General features: G+C 41.1%; 2 protein-coding genes across 3 annotated transcripts; both read left to right on the top strand.

Annotated features, from left to right (window-relative positions):
* The first annotated feature begins 4860 nt into the window (after positions 1–4860).
* skor1b (SKI family transcriptional corepressor 1b) lies at positions 4861–12515 on the top strand. Of its 2 annotated transcripts, none has more exons than XM_080874837.1 (8): positions 4861–5913; positions 6305–8049; positions 8377–8476; positions 8571–8675; positions 8791–8850; positions 9420–9494; positions 11098–11172; positions 11753–12515. In XM_080874837.1, the coding sequence occupies exons 2-8, from the start codon at positions 6322–6324 to the stop codon at positions 11845–11847; spliced, it is 2238 nt and encodes a 745-aa protein (XP_080730963.1). In that variant the 5' UTR covers positions 4861–5913; positions 6305–6321; the 3' UTR covers positions 11848–12515. The 2 variants fall into 2 exon arrangements, with proteins under 2 accessions (XP_080730963.1, XP_080730962.1); XM_080874836.1 differs by having other exon boundaries at positions 11750–12515.
* A 913-nt stretch (positions 12516–13428) lies between these two features.
* pias1b (protein inhibitor of activated STAT, 1b) lies at positions 13429–25351 on the top strand. Its single transcript, XM_080870985.1, has 14 exons — positions 13429–13458; positions 15991–16423; positions 16581–16665; positions 16835–16882; positions 19527–19617; positions 19721–19855; positions 19971–20076; positions 20885–20958; positions 21193–21353; positions 22028–22161; positions 22243–22417; positions 22516–22655; positions 23511–23548; positions 24372–25351. Exons 1-14 carry the CDS (start codon positions 13435–13437, stop codon positions 24717–24719), a joined length of 1992 nt encoding a protein of 663 aa, XP_080727111.1. The 5' UTR covers positions 13429–13434; the 3' UTR covers positions 24720–25351.
* The last annotated feature ends 8 nt before the right edge of the window (positions 25352–25359 follow it).

Here is a 25359-nt window from a genome sequence, read left to right as displayed (position 1 = left end):
TGCTGTTGTCTTTATCCCGCCTCCAGTCCGCTGTGGCTGTGTGTTGTGTTATTGGGTCAGGTGAATCTATCAAGGACGGAGAGTTGGGCAGTTCACACACCAGGGGGATAATTACAGGGTGATTGGTGTCCTCACGCTCTCTGCTCTCACTATCTTTGTCTCCTCCCTGCTAGCCTCACCCTTACATGAACGCACACAGCATGCCTGGTATTGGAAGTCGACCAAAAAAAGGAAAAAAAGAAAAGCTTCTTAGTCCCGGGATCCCGGCCCTCTTACCTTCTAGATCTCGGGGGCCCAGTTTGAACCAGCTGTGTTTGTTTGACAGAAAACATGCGCGTCATTGTTTACAGATGTTTTGCACTTATTTACACCACCTCATTGTGCAGAACACAAGAGACAGCACACTGGATTTCTGCACTACCTCCACATCTGCTGCTATTATTACCCTAACCTCCTCCCATGGATAATTCATCACCCTTACCTTCCAACCACATTCTCTTTCTGTCTTACTCAGCCTTGATTCCTCACATCTGCACGTCCTTTCACGGTCATAATGACACACTGCTCAAGTTGAATTAATTACTTTGTAAAACCCATTCCAGTTTTCACTCTTTAAGGAATAGGTTGTCATTTTGGAGGATACCCACCTTTGCGGCCCTGGTGAGAGTTAGCAACTTAGCTTAGAGGACCAATGCCGCTCTTCTGTCTGTCATTCAGACTTGAAGCTAGAGTCTAGAGTCTTAGCTTAACTTAGCATAAAGATCAATAATAGCTGGCCTGGTTTTCTCCAAAGATAAATATACTCTGAGTGTGTTTCTAGTCAAGACACTTTCATCTGTTACCATGTGGAACGTCAAAGATTCATGAGAAATTTTCAGTTGAGTCACCAGCATGCTCACTTTTAACTCAGGGAAATAGTGAAGAAACTTAAAGCCATGCAATAATTATTTGACCTCACAATACAAATATTGTGAGGTCAAATAATCCCACCACCAGCTTGTGTGTGTGTGTGTGTGTGTGTGTGTGTGTGTGTGTGTGTGTGTGTGTGTGTGTGTGTGTGTGTGTGTGTGTGTGTTGTATTTTGTTTTCTTTTTTTAATATGTTTAACAAATACTTAGCTAACCGTGGTTAGGACCCCTGTCAGTCACGTGACCAGGCGGAGTCTCTGGTTTGTACCAGCTGCTTCCTCACCTTTGCTGTGCCGGTTTTATAGTGACAAGAATGTAAATCATGCACTTAAAAAAATGTTGTCCTGTGTTGTCCTTTAAGCAACACCTCTTTACTCTCCTGCGTGTTGGATGCACCTTGTATTTCATTGTATATTTATTCGTGCGCTTTTCAAAGTTTGTAACCTTGAAAACACGCTTTCTTTGGCGAGGGGAGGGAGGCTTTTATATTTTTGTGTTAGACATGTTGCTGACAAGTATGTTGCACGCCCTCTCACCTGCATGTGATCTTGATGGAAATCTCTGGTTTTTTGTTCACGCATACGCGCGCACACACTTTGCACTTCCCGACTTTGAAAACTGCCAATAGAGCAACAGCAGGCTGTTTCAGCACTCTGGACAGTTCCTCCACAGAGACCCGCGGGGATGTTTGAACCGGAGGCTCTCCTCAGCAACACCACCACTCCCACCCAAGTAAGACTGGGGACACCAAGGCTGAGTCCAGCACTGAGATTTGCCACTTCCAGATCCTGATTGTGTGTGCGCGCACGCACAGATGACTCCACTGGAGTCACACAACCCTTCCCCCACATACGCATATCATCCACCCAGAGCTATTCTATCTGTATGGAAATTTGGGCTCCACAGCTGGAATCCCACAAAGCACTGTCATCTACTAATAGTTATTATCGCTTTGGCCTGCTCCCTCACAAAAACCCTGCAATACAAGCACATCGCATCTTTATGGTAATGCCCTACAATAACAGCCCCAAGCTATGGTGCATAGACCTTTGTTATCATTACGATAATTCCCATTCTCACTTGACTCCTCATTACACTATTGAAACTGCTCGGGGTTGGATATAGACAAATTCCTGTATCTCCCTTTATTACACTGTAGCATACAGTGATAGTGCACAGAACTTAGGGTCCCTAAATACTCAAGCAGTCCCTATAATGGCAATTTAAGAGTTGTTCTTATGAATTAGCAGCAGAGAGATCTGTTTGCTATAGCATTAAGGCGCTTTTGAACTTGGTTCTTGTTGGGGATGAACAGCGTGGAGTTTAAATGCAGATTGGATTATGTTTGACAAAACTCTGTTTATTTTTATTATACTGTAGAAAAGAAATAGCAAAATTATTTTGAGGTCCTTTTTTCTTTGTCAACTGCTTTCTTCAAGGTCAATTTTACTTCACACATTAAAAAAACTTCTATGGTCTTCTATGGTTAAAAATGAATTAATGCATATTAGGTTGTTTCCAATGTAATTTAACACATATTTGCTACAGTGTTAATATCTAGAATATATTAGTATATTACTGTCTTTTTGTCAGCATTATTTTTCGGTACTGGTGGTAAATATAGCTTTACATATCTGATCTCAAAGTTAAGTTAAATGCTGCTACGACCGTTTGATTTCTTTGTGTATTTTTTATTTTTCTTCCTTGGATTTTTCTATTTTATTTTATTTTATTACTTTTTTGTCCAGCGTCGACCAAAATCTTCATTCGCTGCCATCAGGATCGTGAACTCTGTGCTCTGAACTCTGCATCTTCAATCATGAAGCTCATTGCCTTTAGTGACTGCTTTAGCTGCATGCTCGATCTAATTGTATTACACATATTAGTATGGGCAAAATGCATCTTTGAATCAGTGTGATGTTTGCTCTCTGATGGGTGCAGAGTTCATCATGAGAAAAAAAGGATTTGAATTTGCCAGGAGGTTTTCTCTCTCTCTCTCTCTCTCTCTCTCTCTCTCTCTCTCTCTCTCTCTCTCTCTCTCTCTCTTGGCCTGTTTTTTCCAAAACAGACGAGTCTGTGATTTACGACACACGCCTTCTACGATGCGCTTCAGGTCAGCTCTATATTGCAAGCAAGGCTCAGAGAGACATGGCAGCTTGTGTCCTTGCATCTCTCCATGAATGCCCGCACAAGGCCTCTGGATTGCACAAAAAAGTAATTGCGGAGTGATGGGCACAGCTTGTCCCGTGCAGCCTGTGTCCCACACTTGAAGGCTCTCCTCGGAGCACCCTCATTGTCACATAGCCTTTTAGCACCTTTGTTCCTTCCTTCCCTCAGGACCTCACAGCTCACCATTGGCAGATGAGTCCCTGTCTGTGACAAAAGGGTCCCTGCGCTCAGCCTCATTTGATGCTGTGATGAACTCCCCCCCCCCCCCCCCCCCCCCCCCCCCCTCACTCACACTCAGCACACACACACTGCACACCTCCTCCTGCGAGAAGAAATGTTCCGTTTAGCGGTGGAGGATGTGGGGGTCAGGACCCAGGGGTGGGCTTTTAGGAGACAAATAAACATCAGAGCAGGAGAGGGGTGATGACTTGTTTACACATTAGCGAGCATTTAGCAAGTCTCACTGTTTTCGGCGCGTCTCTCCGGTGGCCTCTCAAACAGCTGATCTTTCTCTTTTGTTGTCCTTCCAGCTCACGATCAACACCGGTGGAATCATGTTGAACAGTCTCAACTTGATCTTGATGCGTACCTGATCAGTCCTGGATCACGTGTCTTTTATCCATGAATTACTGCGCATCGCCCTCTCAGAGAGAGCAAAACCGGGAAGATCCAGAATAATTAGCCTGCAGCACTTTTGCCAGTGATTGTCATCAAACAGTCTCTTGCACATTTTGCGCTGCTCTTACCCTTCCAGTGTTTTTTTTAACCTAATCAGGCAAACACACACATACACGCATTTGAACACACTAACTCACAAACTGCATCTTTCTAATACCATCTAATGAGGTGATGACCAACCACTTGTTATAATTGCTTCAGTCTCCTTTTAATTTTCAAGCTTATTAATCATATGTAGAGTTATTTAAGAATGCATAAATTAATCTTAGATTAAAAAGCCTATCAAAGCTTCAAAACAATTAAAGAGTAAGGTAAGATTTCCCCTGGGCTGGCACTTTTATTTTAATAGAGTGTTCAGGTGATTATCATACTTTGATGCAGCACTGTGATTAATGCAGACACACTTTTAAACGAGCTGTTCTGGCTTGCACACATAAAAAGGTAGAATAAGCACGAACCTGACGATGACCTCACTGACATTTTTTTTTTTTTTGGAGGGTGGGCTACTTTTCCCATTTCCTCGCCTGTAGGTGTGGTTGAAAATCGCTTTTTACACACCACTTCCTGCAGAGAGGGAGTCCTGCGAAATAAGTCTGTAGCATTAACAGGAGGTCGTTGTCAGTCTTTTGAATACTTGAAAGCATGCTCATTTGGAGTGGTTCAGTCTGTCAACACAACTTTTGATTCATCTGAATGTAACACCGGCTGTTAACGGGGTTTACTCTGCTGCTTCAGTGATCAACGGATATTGCCATTCAATCTGAATCTGGTTACTCATTTGAGATGAACAACACCATCGCATTCTCCTTTTTAGCAAAAATAAAAGAATATTTTTTTATCATACAATGTGGACATTAATCCCATTAATTTGCATTCGGCGAATATAAATGTTTCTACTTCCACATTTAACGCTGACTGGACAGAAATCTGCATTAAATTCATAATTCTGATATCAGTAATATGCATTTTTATTAGCATTTTGCAACTGTTTTATTATTATTATTATTATTATTATTATTATTATTATTATTATTATTATTATTCGCGTGGTATCACATGGTACACCTCTCAGAATAAGTGAACAATTACAGATACGTTGTTATTACCGCTCTGCCCCACTTGGGTCGATGGGGCCAACGGGATCGTGTCCTGTTACCTTCATTAATATTACATGACTGCCTGTCGCAGCACTTGTGCCAGATGAAAACAATTAATCCAAACCTTTATTGGCTTTTAAAGGGTAAATGTTGGTCGTTTATGGCACGAGGCTTCACAGTTTTCTTCTCGTGGATGCCTTTCTTTCAAAAAAGAGGGAAGGACCCAAGCGAGAGATCACCAAAGTGACCTTATAGAGCAGCTGGTGATTGTCACAGCGCGCGTTTAGGCCGGGGAGCTGGTAAACGGCGTGTCCGTGGGAACACAGCACATGATGAAGGCCTGAGCGCCGTATTCATAGGCGGACGCGCACAACAATGTGTTGGGGGGTCCCTGCTGTTTTTAGCGGAATGCCTGATCCCACTGCAGCCTCCTCCGTGCATAATGCCAAATAACCCTGAGAAGGAGCAAAAAATAATGAAACGCATGTAACCGACACCACATCATGACGGAATTATGATAAAATATTATATATATTTTTTAATTTAAATGTATTTTTATCATATTTAAAATATAAGAAAGCCGATTGCTTTAAAAAAACAACAACAACAACAACAACAACGATTTATTCATTTATTTAATGTATCTTTTCTAAACACTTTACCCAATAAACCTCCAGGCTGCTTTGAGACTAAGCACTCAGATCAGCTCATCTTCATTGGTCATGAATCCATAGTTAATTCAGACTGCCTGTGTGAGTGGGAGTGTCTTGCCATAAGTTTTGCCGTCACTTGATTGCGATCGTTGTAGTGGAGTGGGGGGGCTGTACCACAGTCTGCCTGCCATGTGGACTCTGCTGCTGCTGGTGGCGCAACACAAACCATCCGCACACACTGAGAGGGGAGCAGAGAGGCGGGAGGGAGGCGGTGCTGCACGGACAACTGCGTCCCACTCCTAAAGCAAACATCTTCAAGTCCTCCAGCGCGGAGTTGTCATTGCTCCGACATTCACTTGATCACAGCTTTGTCGTTCACGGCGGAGGGGAGCTGCGCGAGCGTCTGAGGTGAGTTTGGGAACAGACTTTGGGCAGTAGATGCACTGAGTGTTTTTGGGGTGTTCCTTATTATTTACGCGCAGTCTCTTTGATATAATCGTGTTCATACACTGAAGAGGTTTAAGATATTAAAGCAAATATAATTCCGTGAACTTTAAGCGTGGAATAGCTTATATGATTTCTCTGCAATGTCCTAAACACGAGTGTCTGCTTTAAAGACTAATTTCTAAAAATAAAGCATCAGCTTCGTGTGTCTTAAATTAAAAACGAAGGCCTGCAAATGACTTGTCCTCGACCTAAAAACGCTGCAGTGAAAGCTAATTATAAAGCTGGAGTTTTGGCGTTCGTTTAACTCACGTGTTCATATCAAACCTTGCTTTTCTTTTTTTTTCCCCTGCAGCTTCTAGGCCTCCAAGGATGGACTCGATACCTGCGGGGCGAGACTCCACTTCCTCGCCAAACTCCAAACAAGAACTTTCCTACCCGAGCACTAACTTGAAGCCCAACCAGGTCGGAGAGACTGCGCTGTACGGAATACAGATCGTGTCTTTGGTAATAGACGGCCAGGAGAGACTGTGCCTCGCACAAATATCCAACACCTTATTGAAGAATTATAGCTATAACGAGATACACAACAGGCGTGTCGCGCTGGGGATCACTTGCGTCCAATGCACCCCTGTCCAGCTGGAGATCCTGCGGAGAGCAGGGGCGATGCCCATCTCCTCCAGGCGCTGCGGGATGATCACTAAACGCGAGGCAGAGAGACTTTGTAAGTCCTTCCTAGGAGCTCACTCGCCCCCCAAACTTCCGGAGAATTTTGCCTTTGATGTGTCCCACGAGTGCGCCTGGGGGAGTCGAGGCAGCTTCATCCCGGCCAGATACAACAGCTCCAGGGCCAAGTGCATTAAGTGCTCCTATTGCAACATGTACTTCTCCCCGAATAAATTCATATTTCACTCCCACCGCACGCCGGAGTCCAAGTACACGCAGCCAGACGCAGCTAATTTCAATTCTTGGCGGCGGCATCTAAAACTAACAGATAAAGGCAGTGCCATGGAGATTTTACACGCGTGGGAAGACGTGAAGGCCATGTTCAACGGGGGGAGTCGCAAGAGGACGCTGCCAGGCAGTGGGTCCGGGTCTAGCTCTCCTTTGAAATCACACGAGCCCAGCCGTCCACAAAGCTCCTCGGAGATCCCCGCAAAGATCCTAAGCTGCGAGGGCAGCCGGGGTGCTATGACGAGCACGCGCAGCTACCCGGTCATCCCGGTGCCCAGCAAGGGCTTCGGGATAATGCAAAAGATCCCACCGCCCCTCTTCCCTCACCCATACGGGTTCCCGGCTTTCGGCCTGTGTCAGAAGAAAGAAGACGGCATGATGGGCGAGCAAAGCAAAGGCGGCCTCCCGGGTGTGCTGTGGCCTGCCACCAAGGACAGCGCCTACCACTCCTTCCCCATGTTCTGGCCCGCGGCCGGCGCGCTGCCCATGCCCCCATATCCCCAAACCCAGCACAAGCCCCCTCCAGAGCTGCTGTGTCCGCCCAGGCAGACTGACATGGACATGTCCGAGCACAGTGACCGCAGCACCAACACATCGAAAGACAGCGCGGTCGATAATGACCGATGCTCCAGCACTCAGTCTCTGCGCAACGAAGAAGACAAGTCAGGGGACGAGGGGAGGCCGGCGGAGGGGGTGCCGCTCCAGCCCCGGAAAATCAGCTACGTGTCGGCGTTCAGACCTGTCATCAAAGACGCTGACTGCATCGCCAAGCTGTACGGCAACAGAAGCGCGTACAACGGCTGTCGCACCGGTTACTTATCGCCCGACTTTTTAAGCGAGAGCTCGAGCTACCGCTCTGTGTCCCCGTGCGTAGACAGTGAGGGCGAGCCAGACGTGGACGTGGAGACAAACAAAACGCAGGACGAGGAAGAGGAGGAGGGCTCCCGGCCTCTGTCTTCGGTGTGTCCTCGGACTCCCCTAGCTTTGACACACACCGTTTCACCACACGATTCTGACTCTAAAGGCCTGCAGGAGAGCAGCCTGGTCGATTCCCAGAAAACGAGCCTGCACGTGGCCCAGTCCTCTGAAAGAGAACTGCAGACCAAGCAGTTATCAGAGAGCCACATAGCTGCACCTTTCACCGAAGTGAGTGACTTCAAACACGGGCGATAATTCAGAGCTGTAATTTTCCCCTGAAGATCGGGTTCTGTTCTTTTTGCCTGTATGTGTACGTTTCAGCAGAGAAATGTGTGCTTGTGGGGGAATTTCTGTCTATGTTAAAACAGTGTAACACAACAAAAGGCATTTCCACATCACTTAGGAGGGGGAATAAAATCTTTTATCGTTTCTCTAATAAAATATCTATACATTAATTAAAGGTTTTCATTATTCATTTTTTTTATGTTTTACTCCATTACAAATATTTTTTTTTTTCACCAAACTTCAAAGAAGTGGTAATTCTTTTTCCTTTAGGTTTACACACCAGAGAGGAGTGAGCTGCAACAAAGGAGCAGTCCGTATCAATTCAGAGCTGCGAATTACCCGCCTGGAGTAGGCCTACTTACAACAAACGGTTAGACTTTTATTTTCCTGCCTTTGTTTAAAAAAAAAAAGAAAAATGAAAAAAAAGGGAGGGAAAAAATTATATCGACTTATTTTGTCTTAAGATGAGAGTGCAAGTAAAGAAGAGCCGTCTTCCACAGTGGAGGAGATCGAAACGAAATCTTTTAACGAACAAAGCAGCGAGGAGCAACAGCGAGAGCCGGATGAAGGTAAGTTACACCGAGGTCAGAAAAAAGGGATTTCAAACAAAAAAAAAAAAAAAAGCTCAGTAGATGTGGGACTACATTTTTGCCGAAGAACTTAATTTATATTATGTGTACTCAGGCGAGGACGCGCCACCCAGAGCTCTACCAACACAAAGGGACATACAAAGTCTGGCAAAAGGTAAGCTATCTACTGCTTCTATTATTATTATTATTATTATTATTATTATTATTATTATTATTATTATTTACATTTGACGTAGCCTACATTATTGAGTTTTTCTCCATCACATACATTTATAAATATAAAAAAAAAGCTCATGAGAGGTTGTAGATTAGCGGGCCTAAATTTTATAAATCAAGCAAAACTTGAGTCAGTTTCAACGTCCTGTCGCTCATCTGCACCTTCAGAGTCTTTGTATTTTCGAGGTGGAGTGACCTTTAATTAAAAAATTAGAAAAACTGAAGTTAAAGTTAATAAGACAACACCTCAGACTTTCCACTTTCATCTTTTGTTACATAAATGTGGGGTTTGGCGGGGGTGTCGTCTGCAGTCCAGGAAGACCTGCTCTGAATTTTCAGTGCAGATGATGATAATGATGTGCTCATCACTGTCATTAAAAATAGCAAAAGTGTCCTACATGGAAGCTGATGGGAAAGCCCTCATCTTTTCTCCTTCAACACCCGGCGTTTTTGTTTGATTTTGATTTGTTTCTTTTTCTGTGTTTATTTATTTGTTTATTTTTGCAGAAGAGCTACAAAAGCAGCTCTTGGAGCAGGTGGAGCTGAGGAAAAAGCTGGAACGTGAATTTCAACATTTAAAAGGTAAGCTAATCTCTGCCACGGTGCATGTAAAGGCAAATGTTCCTCCTCTCTGTGACTGAGGCCAAAACATAAGCCTTAATATATCAAATCCACCTCAGCAGTAGTTCCCATGTGCTGCAGCGGAACTAAATAACTGCTGCTTTTAATCTGATCTACCTTTGCCCCTTTTTCATATTGATATACTGAATATATGTTTTTTTAAAATATATGTGGACAGCAGAAAAAAAGGGTAACTTTAAAAAGTCAGTGTTTGATTTTTATGAAACACTAACTGAAAAATATCTATAATAATATAATTATATATAAAACGGTTCCCCATCCACCACAATGAAAAATGTTACAGAACATTCCCATCTGCAGTCCATACATTAAGACCATCTGGATATGACACTAACAGCTTCACACTGGCAATGTAAAGATCATGATTTTGAAAATGAAACTAACCATGTCCTCAAGAAGCAGCTGCATTCAGGTGATTAATCAGGTGAATATCAGGTGAGATATGAGCAAATATTTTTTTTGTAACTTAAAATAATTTTATCCACCTTTTCTTACAAACAAATAAATACCTTTTTTCTGAAACATATTATATAGCAATATGAATATTTGGCAGACTCATATAAAAATTGAGAATTGATGTAATACCCAAAATATGTGCACTGGTTGCAGTACAGGTAAAGATGAATAGAAATTAAGATAAACCTGCAAGAATGGAAACTAAACGATGTCACATACAGGTAGTTAAGTGATGATGAAGGCTTCCATATATAAAACTATTTGTTTTTCAAAATTTTTGGAAAGAAATTAAACCTATATGTGGCCCATTTAGCATATATATATATATATATTAAAATTATTATTAAAAATCTAGGGACAAGACAGTAAAACTTGTTAATGTTAACCCTGTAATATCATTAATATTGGAAACTTTTTTTAAAAAAATTTTGATACCTAGCACAATCATCCTATTACTATATCTGAAAGTAAGACTGTTATGAATATAAGAGTGGTGAAGAAACATTATCAAACAAAAATCTGAGCAGATGTTATGATGTAACATATTTAAAGGGTATTCCGTTTATATTTCTCCTAATATAAACATGTCCTTGCAAATGCTTTTTTTAACTTTCATCAGTGGCATCAATATTTTAATTATAGGTCGGATTTATTTTCATTTAAATGCTATAAATAAAAAAAATTATTGTCATAAGAAAATGTTTTTGTTTCCAGCTGAAGGCATGCCCGGGTGTTTGCTACCGTTGATGCCCTTGGTTTGTAGCTTTAGCTTGAGAAGAGCGCCCTCTACTGATCAGCTGCCCGACAAGTTTAATACATGCATCTGTTATGAATGGCATCAGCCTCTTAAAAGCCTTAATTTATAAGAAACTATTGCCTCTCTCTAAACAAACATTCCACTTTGTTTGTTTATGCTGTGGAGGTTACATGATTGTTTAAAATGACAAAGATCAGAGGTGCAAACATTTCCTACATGGTTCTGTCAGTAACTTTGGGGACAGCGGTGGCTAAAATGAAGGGGTTTTTTTTCTGTCTGTGAAATAATTGTGGTTGGTTTACTGACTCAGATCTTTCATTTGCTTCTCAGATAATTTTCAGGATCAAATGAAAAGGGAACTTTCCTACAGGGAGGAGATGGTCCAGCAGCTTCACATAGTCAGAGGTGAGAAAAATAAAGCAAAGGCAGCGCACACAACAGCGTTTCAAGATGTTTCTAACTGTGGGATTTACAGATATTTTATAGCTTATTTTTCATGTAAAATCACCGGCGACAGTCTATGTGCTCAATTAGGTTTATTTTACTGTTTTCACATATAACGGACAAGCCTGATTTTTCACATGATCTCTGTTTTTGGCATCGGGGGTGCAAAGTGGTGAACAGTATCATAACGTAACTTTATATCAACAGATATTAGTGGCCAGCTCTTGCCTCTTGCGTGCACACTTACCCCAGTGAATTGCTCCAGAAAGAGAAGGTCGAAGGGTAATTGTGGATGGACAGGCTATTTGAGTGGATGGTCCACAGCCTCTTTAAACGCTTCCAAACTACTTGTTTTGAGCAACTCCGACTCATATCATGAATCGATCATATCATCATTTAACTGTAAACGTGCAGTTGTGTTTAACTTGTCTTATGTAGGTCTAAATATTTAAACAGCAGCAGCCTCTGTAATCCCCAGCAGGATGATTTACGCTCACATGCGCGTGCACTATTGATTGTTTGATCTCCTTCTTCATAGAAGCTCACGACGCTTTACACCATTTCTCCTGTAAGATGTTGACTCCTCGCCACTGCACCGGATCCTGCTCCTTCAAATCGCCTCTGCTACCACCGTGAATCAGACACAGGGGCGCGAGGACGCAGCCACAGCTTCTGTTAAAAACCACACCACGGGAGATTTAAAAACCACCACGGACACTCTGAGCCAAGCTGAAAGTAGTCTAAAGTGTAATTACCTGTAATATATAAAAAAAAAAAGTAAAAAAAAAAAAAAGTGGATCTCCACCCTCAGCGTTTATGTATCTCGCATACAGTGATTTGTTTTATTGAAATTATCCCATCGATTATTATTATTTGTGGCAAAGTGCAATGACAATGTATGTTTGTTGTAAAGGTGGGTTATTATTTCTTCTTCTTCATTTTTTCCTCCCCCTATCAACAATAGCAGCTTTGATTAGACGGTTCATTGCTCCTTATCCTCTCAGTATTGTAAATAAGTCTACTAATTTTAATGTGTTCTTCCATGCAGGCCAGTAGCTCACTTTGGATGTTATGCACTTTAAAACGAGTGGTGGGAATTACAGTAAAAAACAAAGCAAAACAAAATACAAAAAAGCCTCCGCGTTGAAATACAGCATATTTATTTCTGTAGCGGTCAAACTATGCCTATTTGCTGTTGGAAATTTGAAAAACACAGAAATTAGTAGGCTGAATTAGTGCATCTGCGACCTTGTAAGCAGTGACATATCCTATTAAGAATAGTCTATTCCTCCATGTAATATTTGTTTTTGTCGCTAATGAATAAATCATTTTATTTAAAGAAGTGTGATTTATTTCCCCCCATATTTACATTTCTTTTTACCTTTTTGATTCCCACAACTTTTTTTCTTTTTTTTTCCTGCAAGTAATCAATCAACACAGGATCTCGTGAGCCAGTGGACTCCTAATTTAGCAAAACCCACTTATGTGAGTGCACCTTTCACCTTTGTGAATGAATGAATGAAGCTATATGCTGTAAGCGTTATTTAAATAACTGTTTGTGGAGGGGGAAATAATGCCATATCCATGAGAAAACAGCTTTCTACACGCGGAAAACAAGCAACCCGAGGCTATTTTGAGTGTGGAATATTCGTCTAGGTAATCGACGACTGAGACCTAGATCCAACTTCCCAGAGCCCAAGGAAACAACTTGAAATGATCAGGTGTTTAGTTTATATATATATATATATATATATATATATATATATATATATATATATATATATATATATATATATATATATATATATATATATATATATAAAGTGATAAGACAAGGAAAAAGTGGCGGATTCCCAAGTTAAGATTGCCAATATTAATTACGTCTAAATGACTTAATTATAAGGATCAAATATTTCCATTGTCAGTTGACAAATTAAATAAAAGATTTACAAATTATAGCACGAATAAAGGGAAGGAACACTGCGTCTTAAGCCTAATCGCGACCCTGTTTTATCTTTACGTACTGCAGAGCAAAACGCATCAAGCCAACTAAGATCTGAAGGTGCGCCCTGCTTTTGTTCAAAGTAGTCTGTAATACCTCGGAGACGCCCTGTGGTCGTTTGTGTGCCAGCAGCGCCCCCTGCTGTGCACTGTGGAGAATGAAAACTGACTTTTTATGTTTCTTGAGGATGGCTGTTGCGCCTGCGCAACCAGTGTAACAAGATGGCGGAGAGTGCGGAACTGAAGGTAAAGCGAGTACATACGTTAGCTTGATAAATAAACGTTTCACACACTGAGATTTCAATTTCAGGTGTTAGCGCCGTTGACACTTAACAGTAGACACCCGAAGAGTGTTGTTATGAAGGCATATGATAAGAAAACAGCAGAGCAGAAACGACTAGATAGACAGTTAGCTGACGAGCTAGCTCGGTAGCACTAGCTTTGTTATTGTTGCACACTCTGCGTTAGGCTCTGTCTGTGGTTCACCTGCACTTATATAAGGTCGGATGTGGGCTTTAGCAAGAGATGAAGCTAATATTCCTGTCAGCGTGTGAAACCCACTGGCATTGTAATGTTAGCCTCCTAGCCTTAACAGTAGTTCGCCGTGCGAACCGCAGTGTGTGTTAAAGATGGGCTCTGTCTATTCCCTGGAATCCTAGTGCAGGTTAACTTGGATTGGCTATACTTTTGACATCTAGTCCAACAAATTACAGACACTGTCCACACTCCTGTTTTAGTGTAATCCAACGCGATTTGTTTTCAAACACAAGTTAACACAATGAAAAGTCTTGTTTTGTTTCAGTGAGGTCACACCAGCATCATGCGGGCGGTGTTAGTTAGTTTTTACTTATTAAACCACAGCGGTGTGTCCCCACTTTCTAATTTAATATTGTTAATGGATTATTATTTCACTGTGGATAATTACACTACATGCAAAAGGCTTTCATTTTGATCTTCACTTCAAATGAACTAATATCTGCGATACTCACACGTTGCATTGCCAAAGGTGATCATATCAACTGTACTGTAGCAATCATTGAGGTTGATCAGTAAGTGTTACTTTTGTACAGCATAAAATGCATTTGAGATGAGCTCACTAAAGATTTAAATCTATCTGTAATTTCTAAGAGTACCGCTTTTGAGTTAAGAGTTGGATTTGCGCAATACTGCAGTACACTTCTTTAATCTGGCTTCATCATTATGTAGGGAATGTGTTATAAAGGTGTTTTCATGCGTGATTCTGATTTGCACTGCTGGTGTTGCAGTTAAAAGAACACAGATTCTAACACTAATTAGTCATTTGGTATTTAAAACCACCAAGACTGTCTTTATTAGTGGTATATACTATACTGAGAGAGAGAGCTCTCTGTGATCCCTTATTCTTGAATATGGCAGGCACCACCCTGTTATGGGAGTGTGTTACAGAAAAAAGAAATGCCATTGTAGTCATCTCCAAACTATGTTTTAAGTTTTCTTCGGGGCGATCGTGGCTCAAGAGTTGGGAGTTCGCCTTGTAATCGGAAGGTTGCCGGTTCGAGCCCCGGCTCGGACAGTCTCGGTCGTTGTGTCCTTGGGCAAGACACTTCACCCGTTGCCTACTGGTGGTGGTCAGAGGGCCTGGTGGCGCCAGTGTCCGGCAGCCTCGCCTCTGTCAGTGCGCCCCAGGGTGGCTGTGGCTATAATGTAGCTTGCCATCACCAGTGTGTGAATGTGTGCGTGAATGGGTGGATGGATGACTGGATATGTAAAGCGCTTTGGGGTCCTTAGGGACTAGTAAAAGCGCTATATAAATACAGGCCATTTACCATTTTCTCAAGCCAGCTTTAATAAGTACATATTATGCAACTTCACAGTATAATTTGCACCTCTAAGGCGTCATGAGAATATTTTCCATTGCTTAAATATTTATCCCGGGTAGGTCACTGATTGATTGTCAGAGGAGATTACCAAAATATTTGCATATGGACTATATGATTGCAGCCTGTCCTTTTAATGCTGACGTTGCTTTATTTGTCTGCAACGCAGTCATCCACAAAGATATTACAGCATGTAGTCAGCACAAGAATATGAGTGGAGGCTTTACAGTAGAATGTAAGATAGTAGAAACTATTTAAAATTGACTTTTATTCTCTCTGTGTCTCAGAGGCTGTCATGCAGGCTAGTGTTGTTGCTTTGCTTCACTGCATTTCACTCTAAAATATTTGTTTTGTTTTTAAACAAACATAAAAGAAACTCACGTCCTGCTAAATCCTTGAAAAAAATAAAACCACCATATAGTTTAATACAGTCTGTTGCAGCGTTGCCACCTTCATTGTCAAACATTACCAGAGTTAGATTATCTTGGACAATGTCTCAAAAAGTTTCTGTAGTGGATTCCATTATTTTGTACAGCTGACCATGTCCACATCCTGTTTTACCACGAGCAACATGTGCTGATGTGTTATGAATTAAAAGTACAAAGACGTTGCATTTAGAAATGTGCATTTCTGCATCTAACCAAAAGCCTGTCTCTTCCATAGTCATCTCAGAGGGGCTATGTTTACAGACAAATATTAATGACTCAGTGAAAATGTTGTGTGTGGACATTGCAAGATAGCAAAGGATTTAAAAGCATTATTTATTTATTTAAAAATAAGAAGAAGAAGAAGAAGAAGAAGAAATTATTTAACAGTTGTATTTAATTGACAAAATAGTTTTTTGTTTCTTTATGACAGATTAGAAATTTTTGTTTTTAAGTTGTTATAGATCTTCTTTTCCTCACTCTTCATTTTTCACCAGCAAATGGTAATGAGCCTTCGTGTTTCTGAGCTCCAAGTGTTGTTGGGATATGCGGGACGGAATAAGCATGGGCGCAAACATGAACTTTTGACCAAAGCTCTCCACCTACTCAAGGCTGGTTGCAGTCCCGCAGTGCAGATGAAGATCAAAGAGCTCTACAGGCGGCGCTTTCCAACCAAAATGGTTTCGCCAGTGGACCTAGCTCTTCCCGGTGTTCACGCTGCAGCCAGCTTGCCCACTGGCCTTGCCCAACTGGGGTTTGACAGCCACGGTTCCCCATCACCGCTGCTGCCTGTTTCCTTACTCGGGCCTAAGCACGAGCTGAGTCTGCCTCATCTTTCCTCCGCTCTGCACCCTGTACACCCTGATGTCAAGCTCCAGAGATTGTCATTCTACGATGTGCTGGATGAGCTGATAAAGCCAACCAGCCTGGGTGAGTCCACAACTTCCTGTTCAGCTTTGTTTAGTGATAGCACCTCTCCATTGCGTGCATCCCATGAAAGCACCGGGTAAAAGTTCAGCATCTGTTGACCCCAGTCGTTTCTGTAGGTTTCCCCACTGACTCTGTGTTTCTGGTTTCTTTTTCATAGCTTCAGACAACAGTCAGCGGTTCCAGGAAGCATGTTATGCCTTTGCATTAACACCGCAGCAAGTTCAGCAGATCAGCAGCTCCATGTAAGTGAGAAAGCTTCTTGGTACATTCGGCAAGTTAAATAAATGAGAAGGCAAATAACTGTCACTTTTAAAGCTTTATCGCTAATTAACCTTTTATAATTAAATATCGGAGAAAACCGAGTCATTCATGTGTTGTGTGTTAAATATTTCTTCTTTTTGAATTCTTCAGGGACATATCCGGGACCAAATGTGACTTTGCTGTTCAAGTCCAGTTAAGGTATGACTAAGATAGCCTTTTCTTTTGAGCATCTGTTTTAATCGGTGTGATGTGGCGGTGTGAGTAATGGGTCTGTTTTTAGCTGCTCTCCATTTTGAATCAGCCAGAAATAGTAATGTCACATGAACAAAAGTTTAGAGAAAAAAAGAGCAACTGTGCACACATCCAGACTAACTTTTCTTTTAAGTGACAGAACAGAAAAAGGTTTGAAAACTAAGTGGCTACAAGTAATAAGTGAACCCTTAAAACACTGATACACAAGCAACATTTTGATCCTCAAGCGTGCCAAAGAACAAAAAGCCTAAGAGAGCTCATGCAGCTGGAAACTTGTTTCTAAATGTTTTAATCCTGAACAAAAGTTACGACAGTTTTGTTTGTTTTAAGCATGCTGCTAGTGTTTTTCTTTTCAAATTTAAGAAATGAAAGCCTCAACCTGCTAATTATGATTTTAGTTATCGTTAATGATAAGTGACAATGATGAGATCCTGCCATCCATGCTCTTCTGCTTATCGTTATCAGGGTCATGGGGGGGGGGGGCTGGAGGGCTGGAGCCCATCCCAGCTACGCAAAGATAAGAATTGAGTTGAATTACATTGAGGTCAAATTTTCAAATGAACAGTGAAGGATACAAGGCATGTTTTTCTCTTGGGGGCTCAGGCTTTTGTTTATATTCACAACGGACATGAGGGATTACAAAAATAATCAAAGTACAAGCATATTTGGATGTGGACACATTGTTACCACACTAAACAGTAAAGGGGAAGTTTGCTTTAAAGAACACATAATTTATCCAGTCTAGCCTGTAGGATTTCCCAAGCCAGCATACAGTGGGGCAAAAAAGTATTTAGTCAGCCACCGATTGTGCAAGTTCCCCCACCTAAAATGATGACAGAGGTCAGTAATTTGCACCAGAGGTATACTTCAACTGTGAGAGACAGAATGTGAAAAAAAAAATCCATGAATCCACATGGTAGGATTTGTAAAGAATTTATTCGTAAATCAGGGTGGAAAATAAGTATTTGGTCAATAACAAAAATACAACTCAATACTTTGTAACATAACCTTTGTTGGCAATAACAGAGGTCAAACGTTTACTATAGGTCTTTACCAGGTTTGCACACACAGTAGCTGGTATTTTGGCCCATTCCTCCATGCAGATCTTCTCGAGAGCAGTGATGTTTTGGGGCTGTCGCCGAGCAACACGGACTTTCAACTCCCGCCACAGATTTTCTATGGGGTTGAGGTCTGGAGACTGGCTAGGCCACTCCAGGACTTTCAAATGCTTCTTACGGAGCCACTCCTTTGTTGCCCGGGCGGTGTGTTTTGGATCATTGTCATGTTGGAAGACCCAGCCTCGTTTCATCTTCAAAGTTCTCACTGATGGAAGGAGGTTTTGGCTCAAAATCTCACGATACATGGCCCCATTCATTCTGTCCTTAACACGGATCAGTCGTCCTGTCTGTTTCCACCCCCATGCTTCACAGTAGGTATGGTGTTCTTGGGATGCAACTCAGTATTCGTCTTCCTCCAAACACGACGAGTTGAGTTTATACCAAAAAGTTCTACTTTGGTTTCATCTGACCACATGACATTCTCCCAATCCTCTGCTGTATCATCCATGTGCTCTCTGGCAAACTTCAGACGGGCCTGGACATGCACTGGCTTCAGCAGCGGAACACGTCTGGCACTGCGGGATTTGATTCCCTGCCGTTGTAGTGTGTTACTGATGGTGACCTTTGTTACTTTGGTCCCAGCTCTCTGCAGGTCATTCACCAGGTCCCCCCGTGTGGTTCTGGGATCAAAGCTCACCGTTCTCATGATCATTTTGACCCCACGGGATGAGATCTTGCGTGGAGCCCCAGATCGAGGGAGATTATCAGTGGTCTTGTATGTCTTCCATTTTCTGATGATTGCTCCCACAGTTGATTTTTTCACACCAAGCTGCTTGCCTATTGTAGATTCACTCTTCCCAGTCTGGTGCAGGTCTACAATACTTTTCCTGGTGTCCTTCGAAAGCTCTTTGGTCTTGGCCATGGCGGAGTTTGGAGTCTGACTGTTTGAGGCTGTGGACAGGTGTCTTTTATACAGATGATGAGTTCAAACAGGTGCCATTCATACAGGTAACGAGTGGGGGACAGAAAAGCTTCTTACAGAAGACGTTACAGGTCTGTGAGAGCCAGAGATTTTCCTTGTTTGAGGTGACCAAATACTTATTTTCCACCCTGATTTACGAATAAATTTTTTACAAATCCTACCATGTGAATTCATGGATTTTTTTTTCACATTCTGTCTCTCACAGTTGAAGTGTACCTCTGGTGCAAATTACTGACCTCTGTCATCATTTTAAGTGGGGGAACTTGCACAATCGGTGGCTGACTAAATACTTTTTTGCCCCACTGTATATATGACAGAGAATACTTAATGACATTAAAAACTGGTGAATGACATCCGTTAAGAAGTGCTCTCCTGTATCATAGATGGAGATGGCTGTACTTGACACAACCGAAAACCTAAAATAAGCAAGAAAGAAAGAAAGCCAGCCTTTTTGTCAAAGTGGTAACTGAACAGAAACAAATTGTGTTTGCCATTTTTTCCTCAACACCTGAACTTATCCTCGATGCAATTTGTTTTCTCTTATTTTCAGATTTTGCTTATCAGAGACAAGCTGTCCCCAGGAGGACCATTTCCCCCCAAATCTGTGCGTGAAGGTGAATGGAAAGCCTTGTAATCTTCCGGTGAGTCCTTGGTGTTTGTTTTGTTTTTGTTTGCTTGTCATAGAGCATTTCCAGTGTTTAATAATGTGACTGTGAGTTACTAAATTTGTTGTGTTCCTTATAGGGATATCTTCCTCCCACCAAAAATGGAGTTGAACCAAAAAGGCCCAGTCGCCCCATTAACATAACGTCTCTTGTCCGGCTGTCTACTACAGTCCCCAACACAATTGTGGTGTCATGGACTTCAGAAATTGGCAGGGTAAACACACTGGATTCTCATTTTTTTATGTTTAAACAAATGGTCTGCGGAGTTGTGAGGAGAACATGAACCATCAGCATGACCTGGTTTGCTTATTATTTCCTCTTTTTTTCAGTGTTTTTCCATGGCTGTGTATTTGGTCAGACAGCAGTCGTCAGCGGTGTTGTTGCAAAGACTACGGGCCAAAGGAATCAGGAACCCTGACCACTCCAGGGCTCTGAGTAAGTCACGATATTAATTGGGAAGTACAAAGAACTGGATCTGCCCCATGATTTGTGAGAATGACATTTAAGAAACAGAAATTTCATACAGTAACTCTGCTACAGTTTTCTAACTGGTCTGACCACAGAGTCAAAACAAAGGTAAAGGTACTTTTCTTTGCATTCCTCATATGTTCTCTGGAAAAGTCCCTCTGTTTGTTTATGTGAACAAAGGCCAACGGTGGAGCTTACATTTTCTGCTTCACAATTTTGTAGTCCTTACTGTATGTGGGACTCTACAATACCATCAGAGTAATTCCCCTGAATTTGCTTGTTTCAGTTTGGTTTTTAATGTTTAAAGTGTTTAGTTTTTACTTTAGCTTTGTTTGTTTTTTTATATTTGCAATATGAAATAATTTGTCAGTAGCAAGGTCACAATTGTTCCTTTAACACAGACACACTGGGAACAATGTTTGGTCTCAATAAATCTATGCAACAACATTGTGCTTCAGTTCAGTTCAGTTTTACTTCTGTAGCACCAAATCACAGCAACAGTCGCCTCAAGGCATTTTATATTCTAAGGTGAAGACTCTACTGTAATATAATGTTTTAAGAGCTTTTCTTTTATGTTATTTTTTTTTTTAAAGTTTTTCAATACATGTTAACTTTTTTCCACTTTTTTAGTTTTGTTATGTTTTTTTAGTTCAACAAACTATAATAACCTTAAAACATTGTTACACAAGCAACATTTTGAACCTTAAGTGTGTCAAAGAACAAATTCCATTAAACATTAAAAAGTTGTGACTCTAGCACTTTGTTTTGCTTACAGTCAAAGAGAAGTTGACGGCCGATCCAGAGAGTGAGATTGCTACCACAAGTCTAAGAGTTTCTCTCCTGTGTCCTGTAAGTACCATTCATCACTATCCTCCTTGCTTCTTAGTTGCTTCTTAGCCTGCTGTTAGAGCAACAAGAAATACGTTTACAGTTTTAGTGACCTGAGGTTTACGGTATTTGGATGTAAAGTGGTTGGGGACTGTTGCTTTTGTTCTGTGCTATTATATAGTATAAAACTGATCACTGTGTCAGTCAATGAAAGCGACATTTATCGAATTATCTTTCTTTTCTTTTCTTTTTTAGTTGGGGAAGATGAGGCTGACAATCCCCTGCCGAGCAATGACATGCTCACACCTCCAGTGCTTCGATGCTACTCTTTATATTCAAATGAATGAGAAGAAGCCAACATGGGTTTGTCCAGTCTGTGACAAGAAGGCACCATATGAGCACCTAATTATTGACGGGTGAGCACGTCTTTTTTTTTATTTTATTTTTTTAATGTCGGGTATGGTTCCATGCCCATCCGTTTAGTATGATGTAGTCAGAAATGCTCTCCTTCCTCTACTTTGTAGAAATGTTAATCCAGTCGTCTTCTGACCAGAAAGGGTGGAGCAGGTTTCTTTAACATTGGCAAAAAAGGGATGCGCTGAATGCCTTTTTAATTTGATTAAACCCACTTGTTCTGGGTGGATGTTGCTGATCAGACAGCTTTAGCAAAAACGGATGCAGTCATCTGGTTATGAAGTTAAAGTTGGCTTAACTTTAACATCCTGCATTCCTGATTTTTATCAGGATAATCCTGCAGCTTGTCTGACAGTTGTCAAGATAAATAATAATAAAACTGCATGCTGCATAAATAGCGTGTAGCTTTATAAGCAATTAAACTCAGTTAAACTTCTTGTTTTAACTTGAAACAGACTTTCTTTGGTTTGTGTTTTATTGTCTCCTGACTATCTTGAACACAGCTGTTTCTGGACTGGACCAATAATACAAATCCTTGTTTATGTTTATTTAGTATCAGTTGCTCAATCTGCTCATGATGAATCACAGCTGTATTGTAATTCTGAAGTTTGACTTTTAAGTGACTCACAAGTACTTAAGATTATTGTAATAGAATTGGAATGGCTTGTTTTTCTAGGTTGTTCATGGAAATCTTGAATAGCTGCTCTGACTGTGATGAAATCCAGTTCAAAGAAGATGGAAGCTGGGCCCCTATGAGGTCAAAGAAAGAAGTGCAGGAGGTTTCTGCTTCCTACAACGGTGTAGACAGCGGTATGTCAGTTGATTTTAATCTTTAAATCTAATCTTCCCCATGATCTGGGAACGCAGACTGACATTGCTGTTTCCTTGTAGATCTGTCTGGAACCGATGCGCATGAGCACAAACGGTCTTCTAATGACAACTGCAAGAAAGTAGATGTGATCGATCTGACACTGGATAGCTCCTCAGAAGATGAGCTAGATGACGAGCCGCCTCCTAAAAGAGCCTGTCCCTCGCTGTCACCCGTCTCTCCACCTGCAAGCAAAGGGTAAGTCATGAAACTGCAAAGGAAGTGAGATGACTGTAAAAAATGTGTTCAACTCTGTCTGCTTTTGTCTCTAAACATATGATGTTATTTCCTCCCAGAGTACTAAACCTGCACAGCCAGGCCTCACCTGTGAGCAGAGCTCCCAGCATGCCACCTGTGGAGACCAGTTACATTCCTCCCCCACCACCTCTCATCCAGGACTACCGCCACTACTATCACACAGCCAGTGACCTGCCAGGTAGCCCCGTCAATTTCCCTAAAGGAAATGAATTTTATCTCACTGCCATCATAGCGTGTATGTGTTAAATTCTGTCATCTGACTACCAGCATGAGTGTGCCTCCTGATAGACAGAACTAGGGATAATGTTGATGTCTTATAGTGTCGCCATGTCATAGGGAGATAACTTCACAGTGATTATTGTAAGTCATTAAGTGTACATTAGTCACGTAGGTTTGCGCAAGGGTGAGACAGTAGAAACAAAAACCTGTTCGTTTGGTTGGTTGTTTTTTTTTTTTGTTCTGTTTTGTTTTCGTGCAGTGGTCAGTTGAAATTTTGTAACACTTTTCTTTTTTTTCTTTTTTTTTAAAGCATGCTGAGAATGATAAGACTTTGGTTTTTGTTACAAAATTTTCCTTATCAGGACACATTTATTGTTGTACTGAATAATTTGGCTCTCTAATCAGATAATTTATCAAATGTACCAGTGTAATTAACTGGGGAAGGTGTTTTTACTTTACATTTTTACTTTAAATGCTACTTTTCCAAAAAAAAACAAACCCAAAAAAACTTTTTCTCAGAACTTTTTTTTTTTTTTTTTTTTACACACTGAGCGAAAAGGAAACAGAAAAAATGGAGAACATGGACGCTTTTTGGGAGGGATTAATAAAATAAAAAGATATTCAAATTACCTCCGTAAAAATATTTGGCTCTAATGTGTCGATTAAATTGAAAGAAAGGTTTTTGTTGTGGGAAATATTCCATATACTGGAGACCTGGGGAATTTTCATTGTAATACATCGGTTGTAAATTATTCACTTGTAATGACTTCATGCCTCTGAACGCAGCTTGTAAAGTCGTTTCTTTTTCTTACAGATCAAAATTTCTTCTCCTTCCTTCAAGGCGACAATCAGGTACAGTTACTCATTCTCATCCAGCGACCACAAACCCGCCTAAATAGATTGTAAAAGAGTGATATATTTTCAGTAAGACAAATCTTTAGATCTGTACATTGAATTAAATAAATTTACAGATGTTTTTTATCCAGTGATAGCTGTGCAAATCAAAACTAAGCTTTATTCATACATTTAGTGCTGTACATACAGCAACCTCACTTTTTCTCACATACTTAAGTTACTAAAGTGCTGTTTGAATTATTATCTCGCTAACAAATAACACTTGCAGGTGTACGCTGAGGTCCGTGTCAAATCTGAGGTCATTTGGAAAACTGATTCTCAGATTTCTGCTAAAACTAGTTTTCTGTTATCCTCTTACAACAACTGGTGTCTTCATGTGAGGCGTTTAGTGATTGTCTTTGTAGATTGTTACTAATGAAAGTAACTTGGTTTGCATCCCTCTTTCCAAATTGCACGACTCTCTGCCCGCACATCACTCACACACAGCGCCATTCAACACCACAGGAAAACATGCCAGTGACATTTGGGAACAACCTTAAACTTAATATTCACTAAAACAACTTAATTTGCCATTTTGCTTCTATCTTTAGCAGCTGTTAGTTGAACTACTGTTTATTATATTAAAGCATGCATGCAGTCAGACAGGCACAGGTCTTAGTAGTTTGTCTTAAAACTAAAACTTGGTCATCTGTTTTTGCTTTTTGGTTTGTTTTATTCTCCCCATTCTTCAGTGTCATGAAGTTTTGTAAATATAGCACTAGGCTTTAACATATTTCTTCACAGTATGCTTGACTGTTGTCACTCTTCTTTGTCCTGTTAGCATTACAATATGGTGATGGCTGCTGCAGCAGCTGCGTCGGCTTCAGCCTCAGAGGATCATGACCTGCTCCTCAACCGTTTCCTGCCCTACAGCTCCCCTCAGCTCTTACGTGAACAGCCAGGCACCCCGGGGAGCAGCACATTGGCTGCCACCAACGGAGGCAGCAACAGCGGCAGCACCAGTAGTTTGGTGTCTTCAAGCAGTCTGCGGGACCGCGACAAAGACCGGGATCGGGACAGAGACAGGGACAGCCATTCCATTTCAGGATTATCAAGGTCCTCAGTGGAAGCAGCAGCAGCTGCAGCGGCCATTTATGGCTCCATATCTGACATTATCTCTCTTGACTAGATCCACTCAGAACTGAAAGACAAGGGAGACCTCGAGAGCAGGAGTTCTTTGTAAATAAAGAAGAGGAAGATGAAAGAATACAGTGCTATGTACAGAGAGGAAAATCTATTTTCAATTTTACTTATCATATGTATATAACTTAGGACGCTTCCTGTCCGGTGAGTTACTTCAGTTGATATTTTTCTGTGAATACTGAAGACTTTTTCACACCTCTTCATGTGGTCCTTTGATTAAATTGTACCTTTTGTACCTGTTTTTACGGTTTTGTTTCGATAATTCATGTCAATGGCATTATTTCAGTATACATGCACAGAACGCAGTGGGGGTCACAACCTTATGGAGCGTAATATTCAGAATATAAAGCAAAAGGGCATTGTTATAGATGTAACAAAAGGCAAGTCTCAGCAAAACAGGAAAATGGGTAACACTTTCTTTATTTTCTAAATGGCTTTATTTCTGTTGACATGCTGTGGGCAGCAGAAAGATCGGCCATTTTTTGCCATCACTGTAGAATTTTTTCAGTAGAACATTCATGCTGTGGTCATTATTTTAAATAATTATTTATGATGTAATTTATGTAGGATGTGTGCTGTTTTTTTTTTGTCTGTTTTTTTTGTTTTTTTCTAAAGAAGCATTCCTA

The sequence above is a fragment of the Rhamphochromis sp. 'chilingali' genome (genome assembly GCF_963969265.1).
Source record: "Rhamphochromis sp. 'chilingali' genome assembly, chromosome: 2".
Lineage (NCBI taxonomy): Eukaryota > Metazoa > Chordata > Actinopteri > Cichliformes > Cichlidae > Rhamphochromis > Rhamphochromis sp. 'chilingali'.
This window is presented reverse-complemented; position numbering and strand designations above follow the sequence as displayed.